At 41.8% G+C, this 16,945-nt stretch overlaps 1 protein-coding gene and 1 non-coding gene across 2 annotated transcripts; one reads left to right on the forward strand and one right to left on the reverse strand.

Annotated features, from left to right (window-relative positions):
- Positions 1 to 3,281: 3,281 nt before the first annotated feature.
- LOC123168651 (uncharacterized) lies at positions 3,282 to 4,765 on the reverse strand. Its single transcript, XM_044586527.1, has one exon. The coding sequence runs from the start codon at positions 4,726 to 4,728 to the stop codon at positions 3,541 to 3,543; it is 1,188 nt and encodes a 395-aa protein (XP_044442462.1). The 5' UTR covers positions 4,729 to 4,765; the 3' UTR covers positions 3,282 to 3,540.
- Positions 4,766 to 15,454: 10,689 nt separating this feature from the next.
- Positions 15,455 to 15,528, forward strand: TRNAW-CCA (transfer RNA tryptophan (anticodon CCA)). Its single transcript has one exon. It is a non-coding gene; the product is annotated as a tRNA-Trp (tRNA).
- Positions 15,529 to 16,945: the final 1,417 nt, after the last annotated feature.

Here is a 16,945-nt window from a genome sequence, read left to right on the forward strand (position 1 = left end):
AAAGCTGCTTACATATTGGGCATCAAGATCTATAGAGATAGATCAAGACGCCCGATGATACTTTCAAAGAACGCACACCTTGACATGTTTTTGAAAGAGTTCGAAATAAATCAGCAAAGAAGGAGTTCTTGGCTGTGTTACAAGGTGTGAGCATTGAGTAAGACTCAAGACCTGACCACAGCAGAAGAGAGAGAAAGGACGAAGGTCGTCCCCTATGCTTTAGACGTAGGCTCTATAGTATGCTATGCTGTGTACCGCACATGTAGTGTGCCTTGCCATGAGTTGGTCAAGGGGTACAATAGTGATCCGGGAATGGATCACATGACAGCGGTCGAACTTATCCTTAGTATCTAGTGGACTAAGGAAGTTTCTCGATTATGGAGGTGAAAAGGAGTTCGTCGTAAAGGGTTACGTCGATGCGAACTTTGACACTAATCCGGATGGCTCTGAGTAGTAAACCGGGTTCGTATAGTAGAGCAGTTATTTGAAATGGCTCCAAGTAGCGTGTGGTAGCATCCACAAGATGACATAGATATTCGTAAAGCACACACGGATCTGAAAGGTTCAGACCCGTTGACTAATAACCTCTCTCACAAGCATAACATGATCAAACCAGAACTCACTGAGTGTTAATCACATAGAGATGTGAACTAGATTGTTGACTCTAGTAAACTCTTTGGATGTTGGTCACATGGTGATGTGACCTATGAATGTTAATCACATGGTGATGTGGACTAGATTATTGACTCTAGTGCAAGTGGTAGACTGTTGGAAATATGCCCTAGAGGCAATAATAAATAGGTTATTATTATATTTCCTTGTTCATGATAATCGTTTATTATCCATGCTAGAATTGTATTGATAGGAAACTCAGATACATGTGTGGATACATAGACAACACCATGTCCCTAGTAAGCCTCTAGTTGACTAGCTCGTTGATCAATAGATGGTTACGGTTTCCTGACCATGGACATTGGATGTCGTTGATAACGGGATCACATCATTAGGAGAATGATGTGATGGACAAGACCCAATCCTAAGACTAGCACAAGATCGTGTAGTTCGTTTGCTAAGAGCTTTTCTAATGTCAAGTATCATTTCCTTAGACCATGAGATTGTGCAACTCCCGGATACCGTAGGAATGCTTTGGGTGTACCAAACGTCACAACGTAACTGGGTGGCTATAAAGGTGCACTACAGGTATCTCCGAAAGTGTCTATTGGGTTGGCACGAATCGAGACTGGGATTTGTCACTCCGTGTAAACGGAGAGGTATCTCTGGGCCCACTCGGTAGGACATCATCATAATGTGCACAATGTGACCAAGGAGTTGATCACGGGATGATGTGTTACGGAACGAGTAAAGAGACTTGCCGGTAACGAGATTGAACAAGGTATCGGGATACCAACGATCGAATCTCGGGCAAGTAACATACCGATAGACAAAGGGAATTGAATACGGGATTGATTGAATCCTCAACATCATGGTTCATCCGATGAGATCATCGTGGAACATGTGGGAGCCAACATGGGTATCCAGATCCCGCTGTTGGTTATTGGCCGGAGAACGTCTCGGTCATGTCTGCATGGTTCCCGAACCCGTAGGGTCTACACACTTAAGGTTCGGTGACGCTAGGGTTATAGAGATATTAGTATGCGGTAACCCGAAAGTTGTTCGGAGTCCCGGATGAGATCCCGGACGTCACGAGGAGTTCCGGAATGGCCCGGAGGTAAAGATTTATATATGGGAAGTCTTATTTTGGTCGCCGGAAAAGTCTCGCACTTTATCGGTATTGTACCGGGAGTGCCGAAAGGGGTCCGGGGGTCCACCAAGGGGGTCCGCCAGCCCCGGGGGGCCACATGGGCTGTAGGGGTGCGCCTTGGCCTATATGGGCCAAGGGCAACAGCCCCAAGAGGCCCATGCGCCAAGAGATAAGAAAAAGGGAGAGTACTAAAGGGGGAAGGCACCTCCGAGGTGCCTTGGGGAGGAAGGACTCCTCCCTGGCCGCACCCTTCCTTGGAGGAAGGGCCAAGGCTGCGCCCCCCCCTCTCCCTTGGCCCTATATATAGTGGGGGGGAGGGAGGGCAGCAATACCTAAGCCCTAGCGCCTCCCTCTCCCTCCCGTGACACATCTCCCTCCTCCCGCAGCGCTTGGCGAAGCCCTGTTGGAATCCCGCTGCTTCCACCACCACGCCGTCGTGCTGCTGGATCTCCATCAACCTCTCCTTTCCCCTTGCTGGATCAAGAAGGAGGAGACGTCGCTGCTCCGTACGTGTGTTGAACGCGGAGGTGCCGTCCGTTCGGCGCTAGGATCATCGGTGATTTGGATCACGACGAGTACGACTCCATCAACCCCGTTCTCTTGAACGCTTCCGCTCGCGATCTACAAGGGTATGTAGATGCACTCCTTCCCTCTCGTTGCTAGTAAACTCCATAGATTGATCTTGGTGATGCGTAGAAAATTTTAAATTTCTGCTACGTTCCCCAACAGGAATCGTGCCGCCGGGCCGCACTACACCTGGGTCCACTCGCCAGCGTCCCGGATCCGCTGAGCCGCCCACGGGTCGCCGCCGCCCCGGGTCAACCGCCACCGAGTCGCCACCCGCCTCAAATTTCACCCAGACATCAAGCATGAGTTGAAGAACACAAAGGTTAGAGGGCTTCCTACCCATCTCACCAGAAATAAAACTCATTTGCCCTTGCAGGTGCAGTTTGAGATAATTACATCGTTCACATTGCAGTCTATCAATAGTCTACACCTCACGGAAAATGTTTTGATAAAATGTGTACTATTGACCCTGAAAGATCAATCAACTATGGTCAACCATACGAAGAGTTCTGCAAGTGCTTAGTAGACACTTGGGCGCTAAGTTTCTCAAAGTATCTGCTTCATCATCAGAACTCCAAACCTGGACTTCCAAATGACCAGTTGCGCAGATGAAATACCTATTTATAATTGACAAAGATATTTGAAAATAAAATCTACTACCATTGTACCGAAATACTTGTAGGAGGGGGAAACTAGTACAAGTTCCCCCAACTACCAAGTACTTTGGTACAGAGGGAGTAGCTTCAATTATGTCAATTATAAACTGATCCTGCAAGTTGTACCTTTGCCTAACTTTATTGATACGGTGAATGCTACAAATTCATAGTTAGGACAACATGTAGCTTAACATTTACACTAGTATTAGCAATCTTCTACAAAGGACAGAGAGCTAACTGAAGATATTTGCTCATGTATATGCATGCAAGAGACCTTAAGCAATCTGGCTAGAAAGTAACATAGAACCATGTGAGTTTCTCAATGCATTTAGGAAATATTATAGATCCCCATAGAATGCTTCTTCTAAACATAGATAGAAGTGAGCTTCAGCCACTTTCGAGTTACAAAAACACTATCATGTCAGCTATTAATGATATTGATACATGATAAGGTTACACAAATGACGGACAATTCCCAACAAGATGGGACATCTTGGTTTACTCTATAGCGAGAAAGTAACATTATCTGCTTCCAGTTTTTGTTCTTCCGCTTAGTCAAGCTCCTTCAGGTTGAGGGTTCACCTTATTGCATATCAATGAAGGAGGGAACGCCATGATGTACGGATATGAACGAATAGAGCAGGGAGTGACAGGGCAGAGCTTATTCAGCTCCTCTGTTTCAAGGCAGAAGGACATGAAAAAGCAAGAATTCGAATGCCTCTGACAAGAAGTAGAAAAATACACCAAACCACCGATAATCGCCACAACATTGAGAGCACAATCATCATGCAGAGTAATTGCATCCTGCATCGGAAATGCCTTATCCAGGATCCATCTATCAACGTCGTCATCATCCGGTCCCCAGACCCAGACAACAAGCGTGAATCTAACCGTGCAAACCAAACAGAGCTTCCCATCCTTGGTCTCGCCAGGCTTAAATTCCCCTTTCCCTTCCATATGCAGCGGCGGATTGATTTGCGAGAATTGCAGTGTAGCCGTATTCAGCACAAGGATATTGGCTCCGCTTGTAAATGTCCAATAGACAAACCCATTCACCATTGTACCATCGTGATTGCAGTGATCATCCTCTGAAAACGGGAAAACCTGCCACTCTCCGGTATCTGATGAGAACACGGCAGCTTGCGCCCCCCATTCTTCATGACAGACAGAGACAATGCGGAACTGCCCGTGGCATTCTTCAGAGGCGAGCATGTGGAACTCAACGTGCATGTCGCTGCAGATCTCGTCCGGTGGCGTGGAGAAGAGATCCAGGGCCCGTGTGAGGGGATCGTAGACAGCCATTTGCTTGATTTCCCAGTTGACGAGAACGACATATCCGTCGCGGCAGTCTTCCATTGACCACTCGCGATCGGCGTCCTTATCGTCTTCGGGGAGCAGGGTAAGGAAGACATCGGCGCCGCGGATGGCGGCGGCGTGGTCCACGTCGGAGCGGCGGCGGATGGGCCCGAAGGCTGGCAAGGCGGGGTCGTGGATGTTGAGGAAGATTCCTAGGAGCTGTGGTGGGTGGAGGTCGCGGAACCGGCGGCGGAATGCAGGCGACGAGCGGACGGCGCGGAGGAAGGGAGTGCAGGTGAGGGAGGCGCGGACGAGGCTCGGGAGGGAGGGGAGGCAGAGGAATACCTCGCGCAGAAGGTCGTCGCCGAGGGCGCATATGGTGGTGGGAGCGGGTGGCGGGGATTTCTTCTCCTTCGGCGGCGGCGGCGGAGGTTGCTGAGAGGCCATGTCGCGCACTTTTTTTTTTGAGTAAAAGAGGCGGCGGCGTTCCGTTCTATTTCAACACCTAGGTTAGTTTTTAGTGCGAGTGCTTCTTTTCTTTTTTTAGTCAAACTTCTTCTTTTTTGGGAACGCTAAGCTTTATTGATGATAATCTACATGTAGTGGGATACAATTCGGATCATGGGGATTAACCAACCAAGTATGGCGTCTCAGACCGAGAGAAAGAGAGTGCTTAGCTAAACTATGTGCTTCGCCATTAACGACTCGGCCTTCAAAAATAAAATTACAATCAAAATTCGTAGCTCTAAGTTTTATTTCTGTGATGACTGAGCCATATCGTCCCTGATTTCTTCTGTTAATATCCTCTACCACCTGCTTGCAATCCGATGAGATGATGAAGTCATGGAGCAGCAGATCTTCCGCCAAGGCCAACGCCTCCCTGCACGCGATTGCTTCGAGCGTTGCCGGATCGATTTGGCCTTCAATCACTAGCGAGGAGCTTCCAAGATAGTTCCCTGCTTCATCTCGACACACTGCTGCCACGGAGCCGCCTCTGTTACTAAAAACAACACCGTCGACGTTGATTTTGATGATGGAGTCAAACTTCTTCTGTCTCGCCTGATTCTTCGTCGTCGCACTCCCGCTGTAGCTGCTGGGCCGACCTTTTTTGTCTGTTTTTCTCATACCTAAAGAGCCCGTGCGTTGCAACGAAAAAACAAAACAACACGCATTTAATCCAACTAGTAAACTTGCACGTGCAACGCACGTCTGGACTAACACAGATTATATCGAACATCCATAGTTATAAAATAATGCAACCTATATTGTTCTAGAAAATATGAAAATGTCATCTATAAAATGAATAAATATATTATCTAAGATGATAAGTACATCATTTTGCAAAATATTCCTAGGATAACAACTTAATTATTTGAACTACATTGTTTGACAATTTGCACATAAATGAAGAGCTGATTTGAACAGTGGGCAGAAAGTTATATTCAGAAATCAAACAAGGTATGCGAGGCTCCAAGCTATCATAAATATCCCATCACTTCTTCTCCTCTTTCTTCATGCGGGTAGCCATCTTCATCAAAGCTCCTAACTGGTGCCAGTTCATCCTCTCAACACGGAGATTGCCGTATACCTTGTACGCCTTCACGTCATCTACAGCCTTCACAACTTCGACCAAGTGCTTCTTGCGGCCATGAGTGATGGTCGCCCTGGACCTGGATGGTCGTAGAAAGCTCATCTGGAGTAGAATCACCAGCCTTGAAACAAGAGAGCAGTTAAGAAGGTGCAAACATATGAATATATAAAATACAAAAAGAAAAAGAAACATGCACCATACTGTGTACTTGCGAGCACAACTTGGGAAGATAACAAGCTTGGTCTTGTATCTTGAGCCTCTAGACATTAGACTGCATACCCCCTCAAGTGACATGTTCTTGCAGTGCGGGTCCAAAGAAATGCCAATGGTCAGAACAAGCTTCTTTAAGATGCTCGCCGCCTGCACTTAGAAGTTTATAAACATCGGCAGATGATAAAATAAAGTTCTATAATAACACCAGTTCCACAACGGATAACCCCATCTAGCACCTGAACTTAAACTCATGCACCATGCATTATTTGTAGATGGGGGGAACAAATAAAAGTTACAAAGACAACAAAAGTTTCATTAATGCAGAAATAAACTTTTCTGTGAATAACAAAAGTAGGTATGCCAGAAGTAGATGCAATGTTAGAACCATGGAATTTACTTTCTTACAGAGCACATTTAAAATTTTCCATGTCCAGTTAAAACCAATTATGGTATTTGATGATGTGACATCACTCTACGTCTATTCAAAGATGGAGGAACAAGAATCAAGAAACGAATAATCACCTTAAGCTTCTGAAGGGCTATATGTGTGTGGCTATACTTGTTCTGGAGGAGCACTTGGCCAGGTGTCTCGGGAGCCAGCTGCCATTGCTGAAATGTTAGGTCTGTAAACCAGGCACACGCTCATGTTGTTATCCATCAGCGAGAAGAAGATGAGTTAGGCTGTTATATCTCCTGATATTTTCTAAACCTGAATTGACAGTGGAGTTGTCTATAGCACTAAAAATTGGCGCAATTGAAGGGAAACTGTGACATAGTTCTGGATAGAAACATATGATGGGACAAGGTTAGTAAAATCCAGATTATCAAACAACAAATCCAGGTTAAATTGTTGATAGGCTATATGGCAGAGGTGCATACAAATTGAGGTTAAATTGTATTGATAAGCTGTAAAAGAAAAACATGAAAAGGATCAACGAAACAAATATGCATCAAAGGTAAAATGGAACTACAAGCGTTTTAAACTGCACAAACCCCATTATCACCCTTCTGTTAGGGAAGAATCACATGAATCGACACATAGTATGCACTAACTTCATTTCACATGATACATCGTGCAACCATAGCTTGATGACTAAAATATGTCTACACCTACAGAAATTATTATTACCTTGCAACCATCGACATGATAATCTACAGCAGGAATTCATCCGCAGTAACAAGTACATCCTCGATCCTCTGGCCATATTTCAGTAGCAAGACCACCACTTTATAACAAGAATTTCATCCAGTGGAACCAAAATTTCATAAAAGCCTAGTATCTTCCTATCTGGTATATTCTCCCACTGAAACACAACAAATGAGCAAGCTATGTAAATCAGCACCAAGGATAGCCAGTGAATCATACAAAAAATTCTAGGCCCCATTGACCATCACTATGTTCTAAAAGGCCCTATGTTGTAACTTTGATAAGAGAAGAGCATCTTACCATCCAATCCAAACACACTGAAACGGGAAAGAAAAAAAATCTAAATCTCAGCGAAGGGATTGGCAGCGGCTGCATCGTCGAGTCAAAAACTGCACAATGGAGTTGAAATTTATTAAGTGACTCACTTGTTTATTACTTGACCGTGAACAAAAATTATTACTCGAATCGCTCATTTGTAGAGCCTCGTGGACTCATGGTGTTTGCGCAACACCTAGAACGAAGCACCTGCAGCGGTGCTACACCTCTGTTTGACATCATAAACCAGCACAACATCACAATGACATAATTGTTAATTCAGACTTTGTACGGAAGGGAGTCATGGTCTCATGCGTAACAAGATAAATATGCCAGGAGTCCCAAGAAGAGAAGAAAATACCACTATGCCCCCTTGATTCAGTTGAGCCACTTCACTTAAATCTTCAGTATCATCTTCTAGGTCACCATGGCCATCTCATGCATGGTACTTGGCGGCCACTGCACAGTGTGTCAACAAAGAAGGTTGAATATTCAGATGAAATCATAAAAAAGGAAGTAGCATGGCCTTTGATGGTGATTGAAGTGCATCCTTGCGCACAAAACTAATCCACTTCCCACATAAATCACCGTTTCCAGTAAAATTGCATTGCGTATGAATATTCAAACATCTCATTGGAGGTGTCAAAGGAAGAGAGGTGCTCTCTACTTACCTCTTCTACAGTCTGCATCATCTCCGTGCTCCTCCCTCCCTCCCTCTCGGTTGGCGCAAGGAACTGGAACGGGATGGGTGGCAACAGCTTCTGTAGATACAGATTCGCATTGCTGGAGAATAACATGCATTACGCCGCTGGGAAGCAGAAGAGGACCGGGGGCGGCGAGGCGGAGGCCAAGCTGAGCGGCTCCCGCGGCAAAGGGCGCGACGAGCGGCCTCCGGCGGCGACGTCTTTTATTTTAACAGGGCATCACATTTGTGTTGCCACTTATCCTCCTCATCTTTGCCGGCGGCGGCCTCAGTACTCGGACAACCACCTAAGGCGTCTCTCTCTCTCTCTCTCTCTCTCTCTCTCTCGGAACAAGATGAGAAATATATTGTTTTTTCCTGCGAGCATTAGAGGTGCGCATGTGTGGTTATCAATGTTTTATTTCATCTCAGTCTATTTTTAGAGAATGTTTATTTGCAGTCCGAAACGCCGCCGGTATGAAAGAAAAATGGACCATGTGCTATAGATTAAGTTTGCACTAAAAAATAATTAAAAATATATTTAACGGGTAAAATAATATCATATTCAGATTCTACTCATTTTTCTAATCAAATTTCGTATAGAACATGTTAAAATCGGAGGTACAGTTTAAAATACATGGATAATTTAAAAAATCATTTGTTTTAGATGGACTATGGATTGATTAACCGGGAAATCGTATTTTTTGTTAAACCATAAAAATGATTCATTTGACTTAATTATGGATGATTGATTAATTACCTAAAAAGTCAGTTTAAAAAAAACCCTCAAAATACAGTTCATCCATGACTTTAGTTGGACTGGGGTTAATTCACATAAAACACATGGTTTTTTTTGTAAAAAGGACTACGGACGGGCATACACGATAATCTCTTTATTAGTAGGTATAGATCCGCTGTGTTTTATTCGGGTGCACTAAGTTTCGTTCGCTGGGTTTAGTTCGTGGTTTTCTTCTGTTTCTTTTACGTGGGTTTCTTCTCCAGTTTTTGGCCATTTGTTTGCTTTGGGTTTTTTATGCTTCATCGAGTTTTCTCGTTACCTTTTTTGATTTACTTATATTTTTCTTGGGGTTTTACGTCGTTTTCCCCGGTTTTCATGTTTTTTATCTCTTCAATTTTATTCTATTTCTTTTTGAGTTTTTCCTTTTTCATTCTATTTTCTTTTTATTATTTTGGTTTTTTCCCTTCTTTCTTAGTTTTCGTCTGTTCTCTTCGTTTGTCTTTGGTTTTGTTTTGTATTCTTTATTTTTCTTTGTTCTCTTATGGGTTTTCACGGTTATCTTCGGGGTTTTTATTCGTTTCTTAGGTGTTTCATTTCTTTCTTTTTTCTGTTTTTAAAAAACACATGGCTCCATTTTCATACATATTTGTACATTTTATATATACAATAACAACATTTTTTACATGTTTAACATTTTTAAATGCATAATTAATATTTTTTCAAATAATGTTGGATGACTACTTTGTTCATACACGTTGTACAATTTTGGTATGTATCAGAAACATTTATTAATACATGTTTCATCTTTTTAAATATTTTATTCATGATCACCATTTTCCAAAAATTATGTTTTATGTTCATATTTTTAATACATGTTTTAAAATTGCCGTAAACATCAGGAATACTTTTTTGTACACGTTTAACATTTTTGAAATAGATGATTAATATCTTTACAAATATTTGTGTTTGATGAGTACTTTTTTTGTATACATTGTACATCTTCTGTATACGGAACCTGTTTTTATGCATGTTTAACTTCATAAAATATATAATTAATATTTTCTTGATACACGATCAACATTTTTAGAAATTAATGTTTTTATGTTCAATTTTTTATTACATGTTCTACGCTTTCGGTATACACCAGGAATATTTTTTTACACGTTTAACATCTTAAGTAGATTATTATCAATTTTTTGAAAACATATATTTTTGGATGTCTAATCTTGTCCATACGCAGTATACAAGTTTTGTATACACCAGGAACATTTTTCTATATACATGGTTGAAAATTTCTAAATAAGGGATTAACATCTTGAGAAACATATTTTTTATGTCTACCTTTTTCCATACTCAGTGTACATTTTTATATACATTTTCCGTTACATTGAAAATATTTTCTATACACATTAAAAAAATTCAAATGCATGATTAGTATTTAAAAATGGATGTAAAGTATATTTTTGTAATATATATGTTTAGAATATTTAGAAATATAAATAAATTAAAAGGAAATCAAAATGAAACAAAAGTGAAAAAACAAAGAAAAAAGGAGGCAGTGGACCACTGCATGCCTGGGCCGGCCCAGTGTGGCGCCCGCTATAGGCGAGGCTACCGTCGAACTCGCAACGAGCAAGGTATATGTGTGCCCTGTTTTTAGTCGATTTCATTTCAAATACCTAGGAAAGTAGTTTAGTAGTAACTCCCATGTTTCATAAAGCAAATTTTCCATGCTAACAATGTAAATAAAGAAGTTAAATTGCCATGCTAACAAAGGTAAAATTTCTAGGGCAAACAAAGAAGTTAAATTTTCCATGGCAAAAAAAGTTAAAATTGCCATGCTAAAGTAAATTTACTGTGCTGCAAAGTAAATTAGCCATGTGTCTTGAAAAAGCTAAAAATGCAATAAATATCAAATTTTCATACATTTGTTGTGTGACTATTCCAAAAAATGTTTCAAAAATTTGCTCTGATGTTTGAGACACACATTTAAAAAAAGTTGATATATGATCAATCCACAATTTTTTTGCTGTGATATGCTCAATGATCTATAACTTGTTGGGACATGTTAAGAATATGAACAAAACTTCCATTGTAGTTGCATATTAAAAATTTCCATTGTATATTATATTTTAGTTCTCATGCTTATGTATATCAAGTTGACATGTATGTAAAATAATTTTGTCGTCATACGAAAAAAATAAAAGTTTCCATGGTATTTGAAATAAATTTGCCATGGTCCATAAAGTAAGTCTGCCATATTAGTAAAATAAAAAATAAAAGGTAAATTTTCCATGTTTCATATTTTTTTATGTGGTAACAGAAATAAATTTGCCATGACCTAAATTTTTGCTGCCAAGATAAAAATAAAGAAAATTGCCATGATACTTGAAGTAAATTTGCCATCAACATGATTTTTTTGCCTGGTTTCATTTATTTTCTTTCGCCATGGTAACAAAATTCCATGTTTATTAAAAACATTGTTGTGGTCCAAAAACAATTACCATAGCAAATTATTCACCATAGTCCACCAAGTAAAGAGACATGATACATTTTACATGGTCCAACAAAAATACAAAAAATCCATGTTAACAAAAATAAATTTGCCAAGGTCGAATCCTAAACTTATGATGACATAAACACGAGGTCAACTTATTGTCTACTGTAAAAGGTAACTGTGAAAAGTTCAAAAAACATGTCGTAAACCCATGAAAATAAATTTTCCAGCGATTAATGGGAGTTTTTTTTAAAACTTGCCATGGGAGTGTTGCGGTAAGACCTAAGTTTGCCATGTTTGGAAGACAAAAAATGTTATGAATTTTTATTTTGAAAACTTTGAAAAAAATTCAAGTTTGCCATGGGTAGAAAAACATGATTATAATGATCTCCAAACAAGGTTTTATTTTTATCACATTTTTTCATGGATTAGATTAGCCATGAATTAGAGATCATATTAGTAAGTTTGGGAACGTGAAAACTAAGGGAAAATGTAATTAGTACATGGCAAATTTGGGATCTGTGAGGATATAGTTCTCTTAAAACACATGATAAATTTAGTTGACAGGGACAAATTATGTGCCATTGCAAAACTCAATTATCTGAAAAACATGGCACCTATGTAAATATGTAATGTACCCTAAAGAAAGACACAAGTATGGCTGATCAAAAATGATTTGTTGACCAATTGATTGTTTGTTTAGAGCAACAACAACACTAAAGTAAACCACAACAAAAATAGTTGACATGGCAAAAATTTAGGTGGAGATGGCAAGTTTAATTCACTGAAAATTTAGGAGGATAATGCACCTACGGTGGCGCCACTGCCCTCGGCCATCTCCACCAAGCGGCTTGTCTCTAGGTGGAATAGCCTACAATGACACCCTTCGTCCACCAAGGCCGACGACAACAACCTCACAACCAGTCACCAGTCGAGCGCACGACCGAGCAATATCACCAGCTACAGCGCGTGTGCCTTCACCTACGACTAACTAGTCACCGTAAAGCAGTTGTACCTGAACGGTGTGCGGGGAAATCGTGAGTTCATGGTGGAGGTGCTCAAGCTCAACCTCCTCCACCACGACAATCTCATCAGCCTCGTCGGCTGCTGCTCCCATGACCAACAGCGCATGCTCGTCTACGAGTCCATGGCCCTCGGCTGCCCTCGCTGACCACCTCCTCCTCCTCGATGACCGCCAGACCACCCCCAAGGTGTCGACCATGCTGAGCTGGGAGACACTGATGTGCGTGGCGTTGGGCTCCACACGCGGCCTCGAGTACCTGTGCAGCGGATGTAGGACGAGTGAATGCGACGGTGATCGGAGTTGGAGGAGCCTGACGACGGAAAAGAAGCTTGCGGGAGGGAGGATGGATGGAGGCGGCCATGGGAGTGGCAGGGGAACAAAAAAGATCGAGGATAAGGGGTGGGTGGGAAGAAGACAGACACATGCTCGTGGGATCGTTCGCGACACATGCAAAAAATAGCAAACGCATTAGCTCTCTAAAATGGCACACCACGACTCATCAAGATCCAGGCATCAAATTCAATGGTAGTCAATGCGTTCGACGAGATTTTTTTTTGAGTTCGACGGGAAATCTAAAAAATCTGATGTTGCTCTTCAAGCACTTGAACCCGCTTGGATCACGGCGAGACAGATAGAAGCAGGACGAAGAGCAATAACACGATATGCACGTCGTGGTGGAAAAATATGGGTACGTATATTTCCTGACAAACCGGTTACACTAAGACCCACGAAAACACGTATGGGCTCGGGAAAGGGGTCCCCCGAATATTGGGTATCCGTTGTTAAACCTGGTCGTATACTTTATGACCCAGCACTAAAAAACCCACTTTTTTACGATTACGAGGTTTATTCGAAGAGGAAATTGCATCCTGTAACCACAACATTTCTCCTTTTTTTTCTACTCCAGGCTTTGCAACATTTCGAAATCGGGAAATTGTGACAGGAGCAGGTGCTATTAGAGAACAATTAGCAGATTTGGATTTGCAAATTATTATAGAGAATTCTTTGGAACTACTCACCATGAATCCACTAATTGCTGCTGCTTCTGTTATTGCTGCTGGATTGGCCGTAGGGCTAGGTAGTGGTTATGACCGATTCGATAGAAAAGAGGGAATAGTGTGCATTTTTCGTTGGGGATTCCCTGGAATAAAACGTCGCGTGGGGCGCAAGCAAGCGTAGCGAATCACATAGAGTTGCCCCTACCTGCCGGCGCGTGTTGATTGGATGCGGAGACACCTTTGGTTGTGAATTCTAATGTGGCAGATCCAATTCTTTATCTGCATGGCCAAATCAATAATTCAAGTCACACACTCCCATAATCCGCCTTTTTTCTTTCGTAAAATTAACTTCAACTATTTGTATTGTATAAAAATACTTTGGAGTTGAAGAGAAGTATCCAAATGACATGTGTTCCCACCTGTTCGGCGTCCACATCCACTACCATTTTCTGATCCCAGTATCTATAGCAAAATCGCTATTTGCCTCACTCTATAGAAGGCCTCTCGTATGTAAGATCACCAACCAAGTTCCTTTCTTCTTTTGTTTGTGCCATCTTTACCAACTTCTACTTCTTGGATGGCTTGATGCTTACAGGTCTTGCCTCTGCTGATACTAGTCATGGGGACAAGAACTCCGTGGGAAGAGAGCAGATACCAATCCTAAACAACCCTTAGAATGGCCTCATCCAAACGGATGATTGTCATTGATAAGACGGGCAGGTGGTATGTTGATACTGAGCCGCTTCCCCTGTAGTTTTTAGCTCGTTCTTGACAAATCCGATCGGGTCTTCATAATCAGGAGTAAAAGGATTCGAACCTTTGCATGCCGATACCAAAAACCGATGCCTTACCACTTGGCTATACTCCAAACAAACGGTAGGTTCCTGGAGAACCGTGGAAACTAGTTAGTTCAAATCGAACTCAAAAGCAATGCGCATTATCTACGCCTTTTTTTGATTCACCAAGACCCGCTAAAGGCTGATACAAACGAATAGTGGGAGTTCTTTCTTATGAATATAAATGGAGGAAATATCCCTAGTACCTTTGTCCTCTGCAAAGATCAGATGGAGTTGGAATGATTTCTCGCATCTACTAGATCAGAGATCAGAGTCAGGGGAGCTCTCGTAAGTGAGCCTAAGTAAGTAGTGTGGTTCTAGCGGATCAGTCACCGCTGAGTTCTACTTTCCTCGCAGAGTTGGTTTTAGCCGGAACCGCGCTCTCCCTCCGATAATGAGTGGTAGTGAGCTCTGCCCTAGAGAATGAAGTAGAGTCGAGTTCTCGTACTAACCTAAGAGCAGATATGCCGAAATATTTCCATGTTCAAGCAGCTAATCAGTAAACGACTTCTTCATAACAGTTTGATTGGCTCGCAACGCAAGTAGCGGCAAGAAAGGAGAGCAAGACTTCCTTTTCTAAAAGAAGAAAGAACTAGACTTCTATAAGAAGATTTTTATAATCGTAGATCGTGGAATATTCATCTATCTTATAGGTAACTACTTTAGCTGCTCTCGAAACTGAACCATCATGAATAGAACTAGCGCTTAAGGAAGAGTAGGATCTGTTAGCAAGTCATATTCAATCACCCGGTCTTCTCCTTCCTAGCTTTTAGATTTTATGATTCTCTCTTGGATTTTCATACACTTAGCCGTGTACGTATCTTGGCTTGTAGACCCAACGAATTACTAGTTCCCAACCACGGGTGGAGTGAAATCCAACAAAAAAATCAGTAACTAAAAAAATAAAAAATCTTTTATTGAGTCATTTAAATTATAGAAGAATTCCTGAACCCAAGAATTCAAAATGACAAGTTCCTCTTTACCCAGAAAAAAAGAACCACTTAGAACGCTAATTCCATTTTAGTGGAAATATAGGGATGAAAGTTTCTCTCCTACTGATTTCGATTGCACATCTAATGAAAATATATGCACATGAATGTTCAAAAGCAAGGCTATTTTGAATGAATGAAAGCACTCTTAGTTCAGTTCGGTAGAACGCGGGTCTCCAAAACCCGATGTCGTAGGTTCAAATCCTACAGAGCGTGATTCCATCTATTTTATGTCGAAGCAGAGTAAAATAACTTAACAAAATTGAATTGTAACTCCAATTTCAATTTGACCTCCTCTCTGGTCTGGAAGAGGCCAATAAAAAATGACTCAATCAAAGATCCAACTGATCCCCACGCCTGTATTGCAAATACGCAGTCAGTTTTTATTGATTCTGAAGCAATTTGTGATCCCTCTGGCAAAAAAATGATTACACATTTTGTCTCCTCAGCAAAACTTCCAGCCACCAGTTTCGCGGTAAAACTTAATGGAGGCTATTCCCACAGATTTGTACCATCCCGGGGGCTTCGTCAAGGGGACCTTTTGTCTCCATGTTTGTTCCTCTTCTGTGTAGAAGGCTTCGCTGCTCTACTAAAAAAAGTCCCAACAACAGAAGGGAATTTGTGGGGTGGCATTTGGGAGCACTGTCCCCCTCTAACACACCTCCTATTTGCACATGATATTATTGTTTTCTTGGAGGGATCCCAAGGTAATCTTGAGGTGCTCAGGAATTTGCTCCTAGTGTATGAAGAGGTCTCGGGATAGAAGGTTAATATGTAGAAATCTTCGACCTTTTTTGGTAAGGGGAACAACGAAGCCAACAAAGAGATGCTGAAGGGGATCATAGGAATCAATTATGAGGCTCTTAGTGAGAAGTATTTGGGCTACCAACGGTTGTTAGAAGATCAAAAGAGGGCACCTTCAAACATGTAAGGGAAAGCTCAAAGGAAAAGTTATGGGCTGGAAAGGACATGGCCTATTAAAGGCTGAAAGTGTGTTATATCGACTAGAGGGGGGGGGGGTGAATAGGCGATTTTTACAAATTCGTCACTGAGGAAATTCAAGATGAGGAATTTCCTAAGTTACAAACAACTAGCAGCGGAATAAGCACTCAGATGCAAACATAACAGAGTAGTGACAGGGTCATCATGATGAAATGAAAACAAGCACAGAGTACAGGAAGCATATAAACAGGATAAGCAGGCTGAACACAAAGTGACTGAAGAATTAGGATTGAGGAAATTGAGAAAGTCTTCAGTCAAAGTCTTCAAACAGTAACGATCAAGTACTTCAACAACATGAATGAGGAAATGAAAGGGTTGAGGAAATAGAACCAGTAGCTTGGTGAAGACGATGATTTGGTAGACCAGTTCCAACTGCTGTGACAGTTGTACGTCTGGTTGGAGCGGCTAGGTATTTAAACCTGAGGATACATTGTCCCGGACACACAGTCCTCACTGTATTCTCCTTGAGCTAAGATCACACAGATCTCGCCCAATCACTCGTGGTAAGTCTTTAGATGACTTCCAGACCTTCACACACTCGGTCACTCGGCGATCCACAATTTCCTCTTGGATGTTCTAGACCATGATGCCTAACCGTCTGGAGGATACACAGTCGTCAAAGGTAACAAGC

This window comes from Triticum aestivum, chromosome 1D (assembly GCF_018294505.1).
Source record: "Triticum aestivum cultivar Chinese Spring chromosome 1D, IWGSC CS RefSeq v2.1, whole genome shotgun sequence".
NCBI classification, from domain to species: Eukaryota; Viridiplantae; Streptophyta; class Magnoliopsida; order Poales; family Poaceae; genus Triticum; species Triticum aestivum.

Excerpts from the sequence above, each read along its gene's own strand:
- LOC123168651 (XM_044586527.1), bottom strand. The coding sequence starts at position 4,728 with ATGGCCTCTCAGCAACCTCCGCCGCCGCCGCCGAAGGAGAAGAAATCC.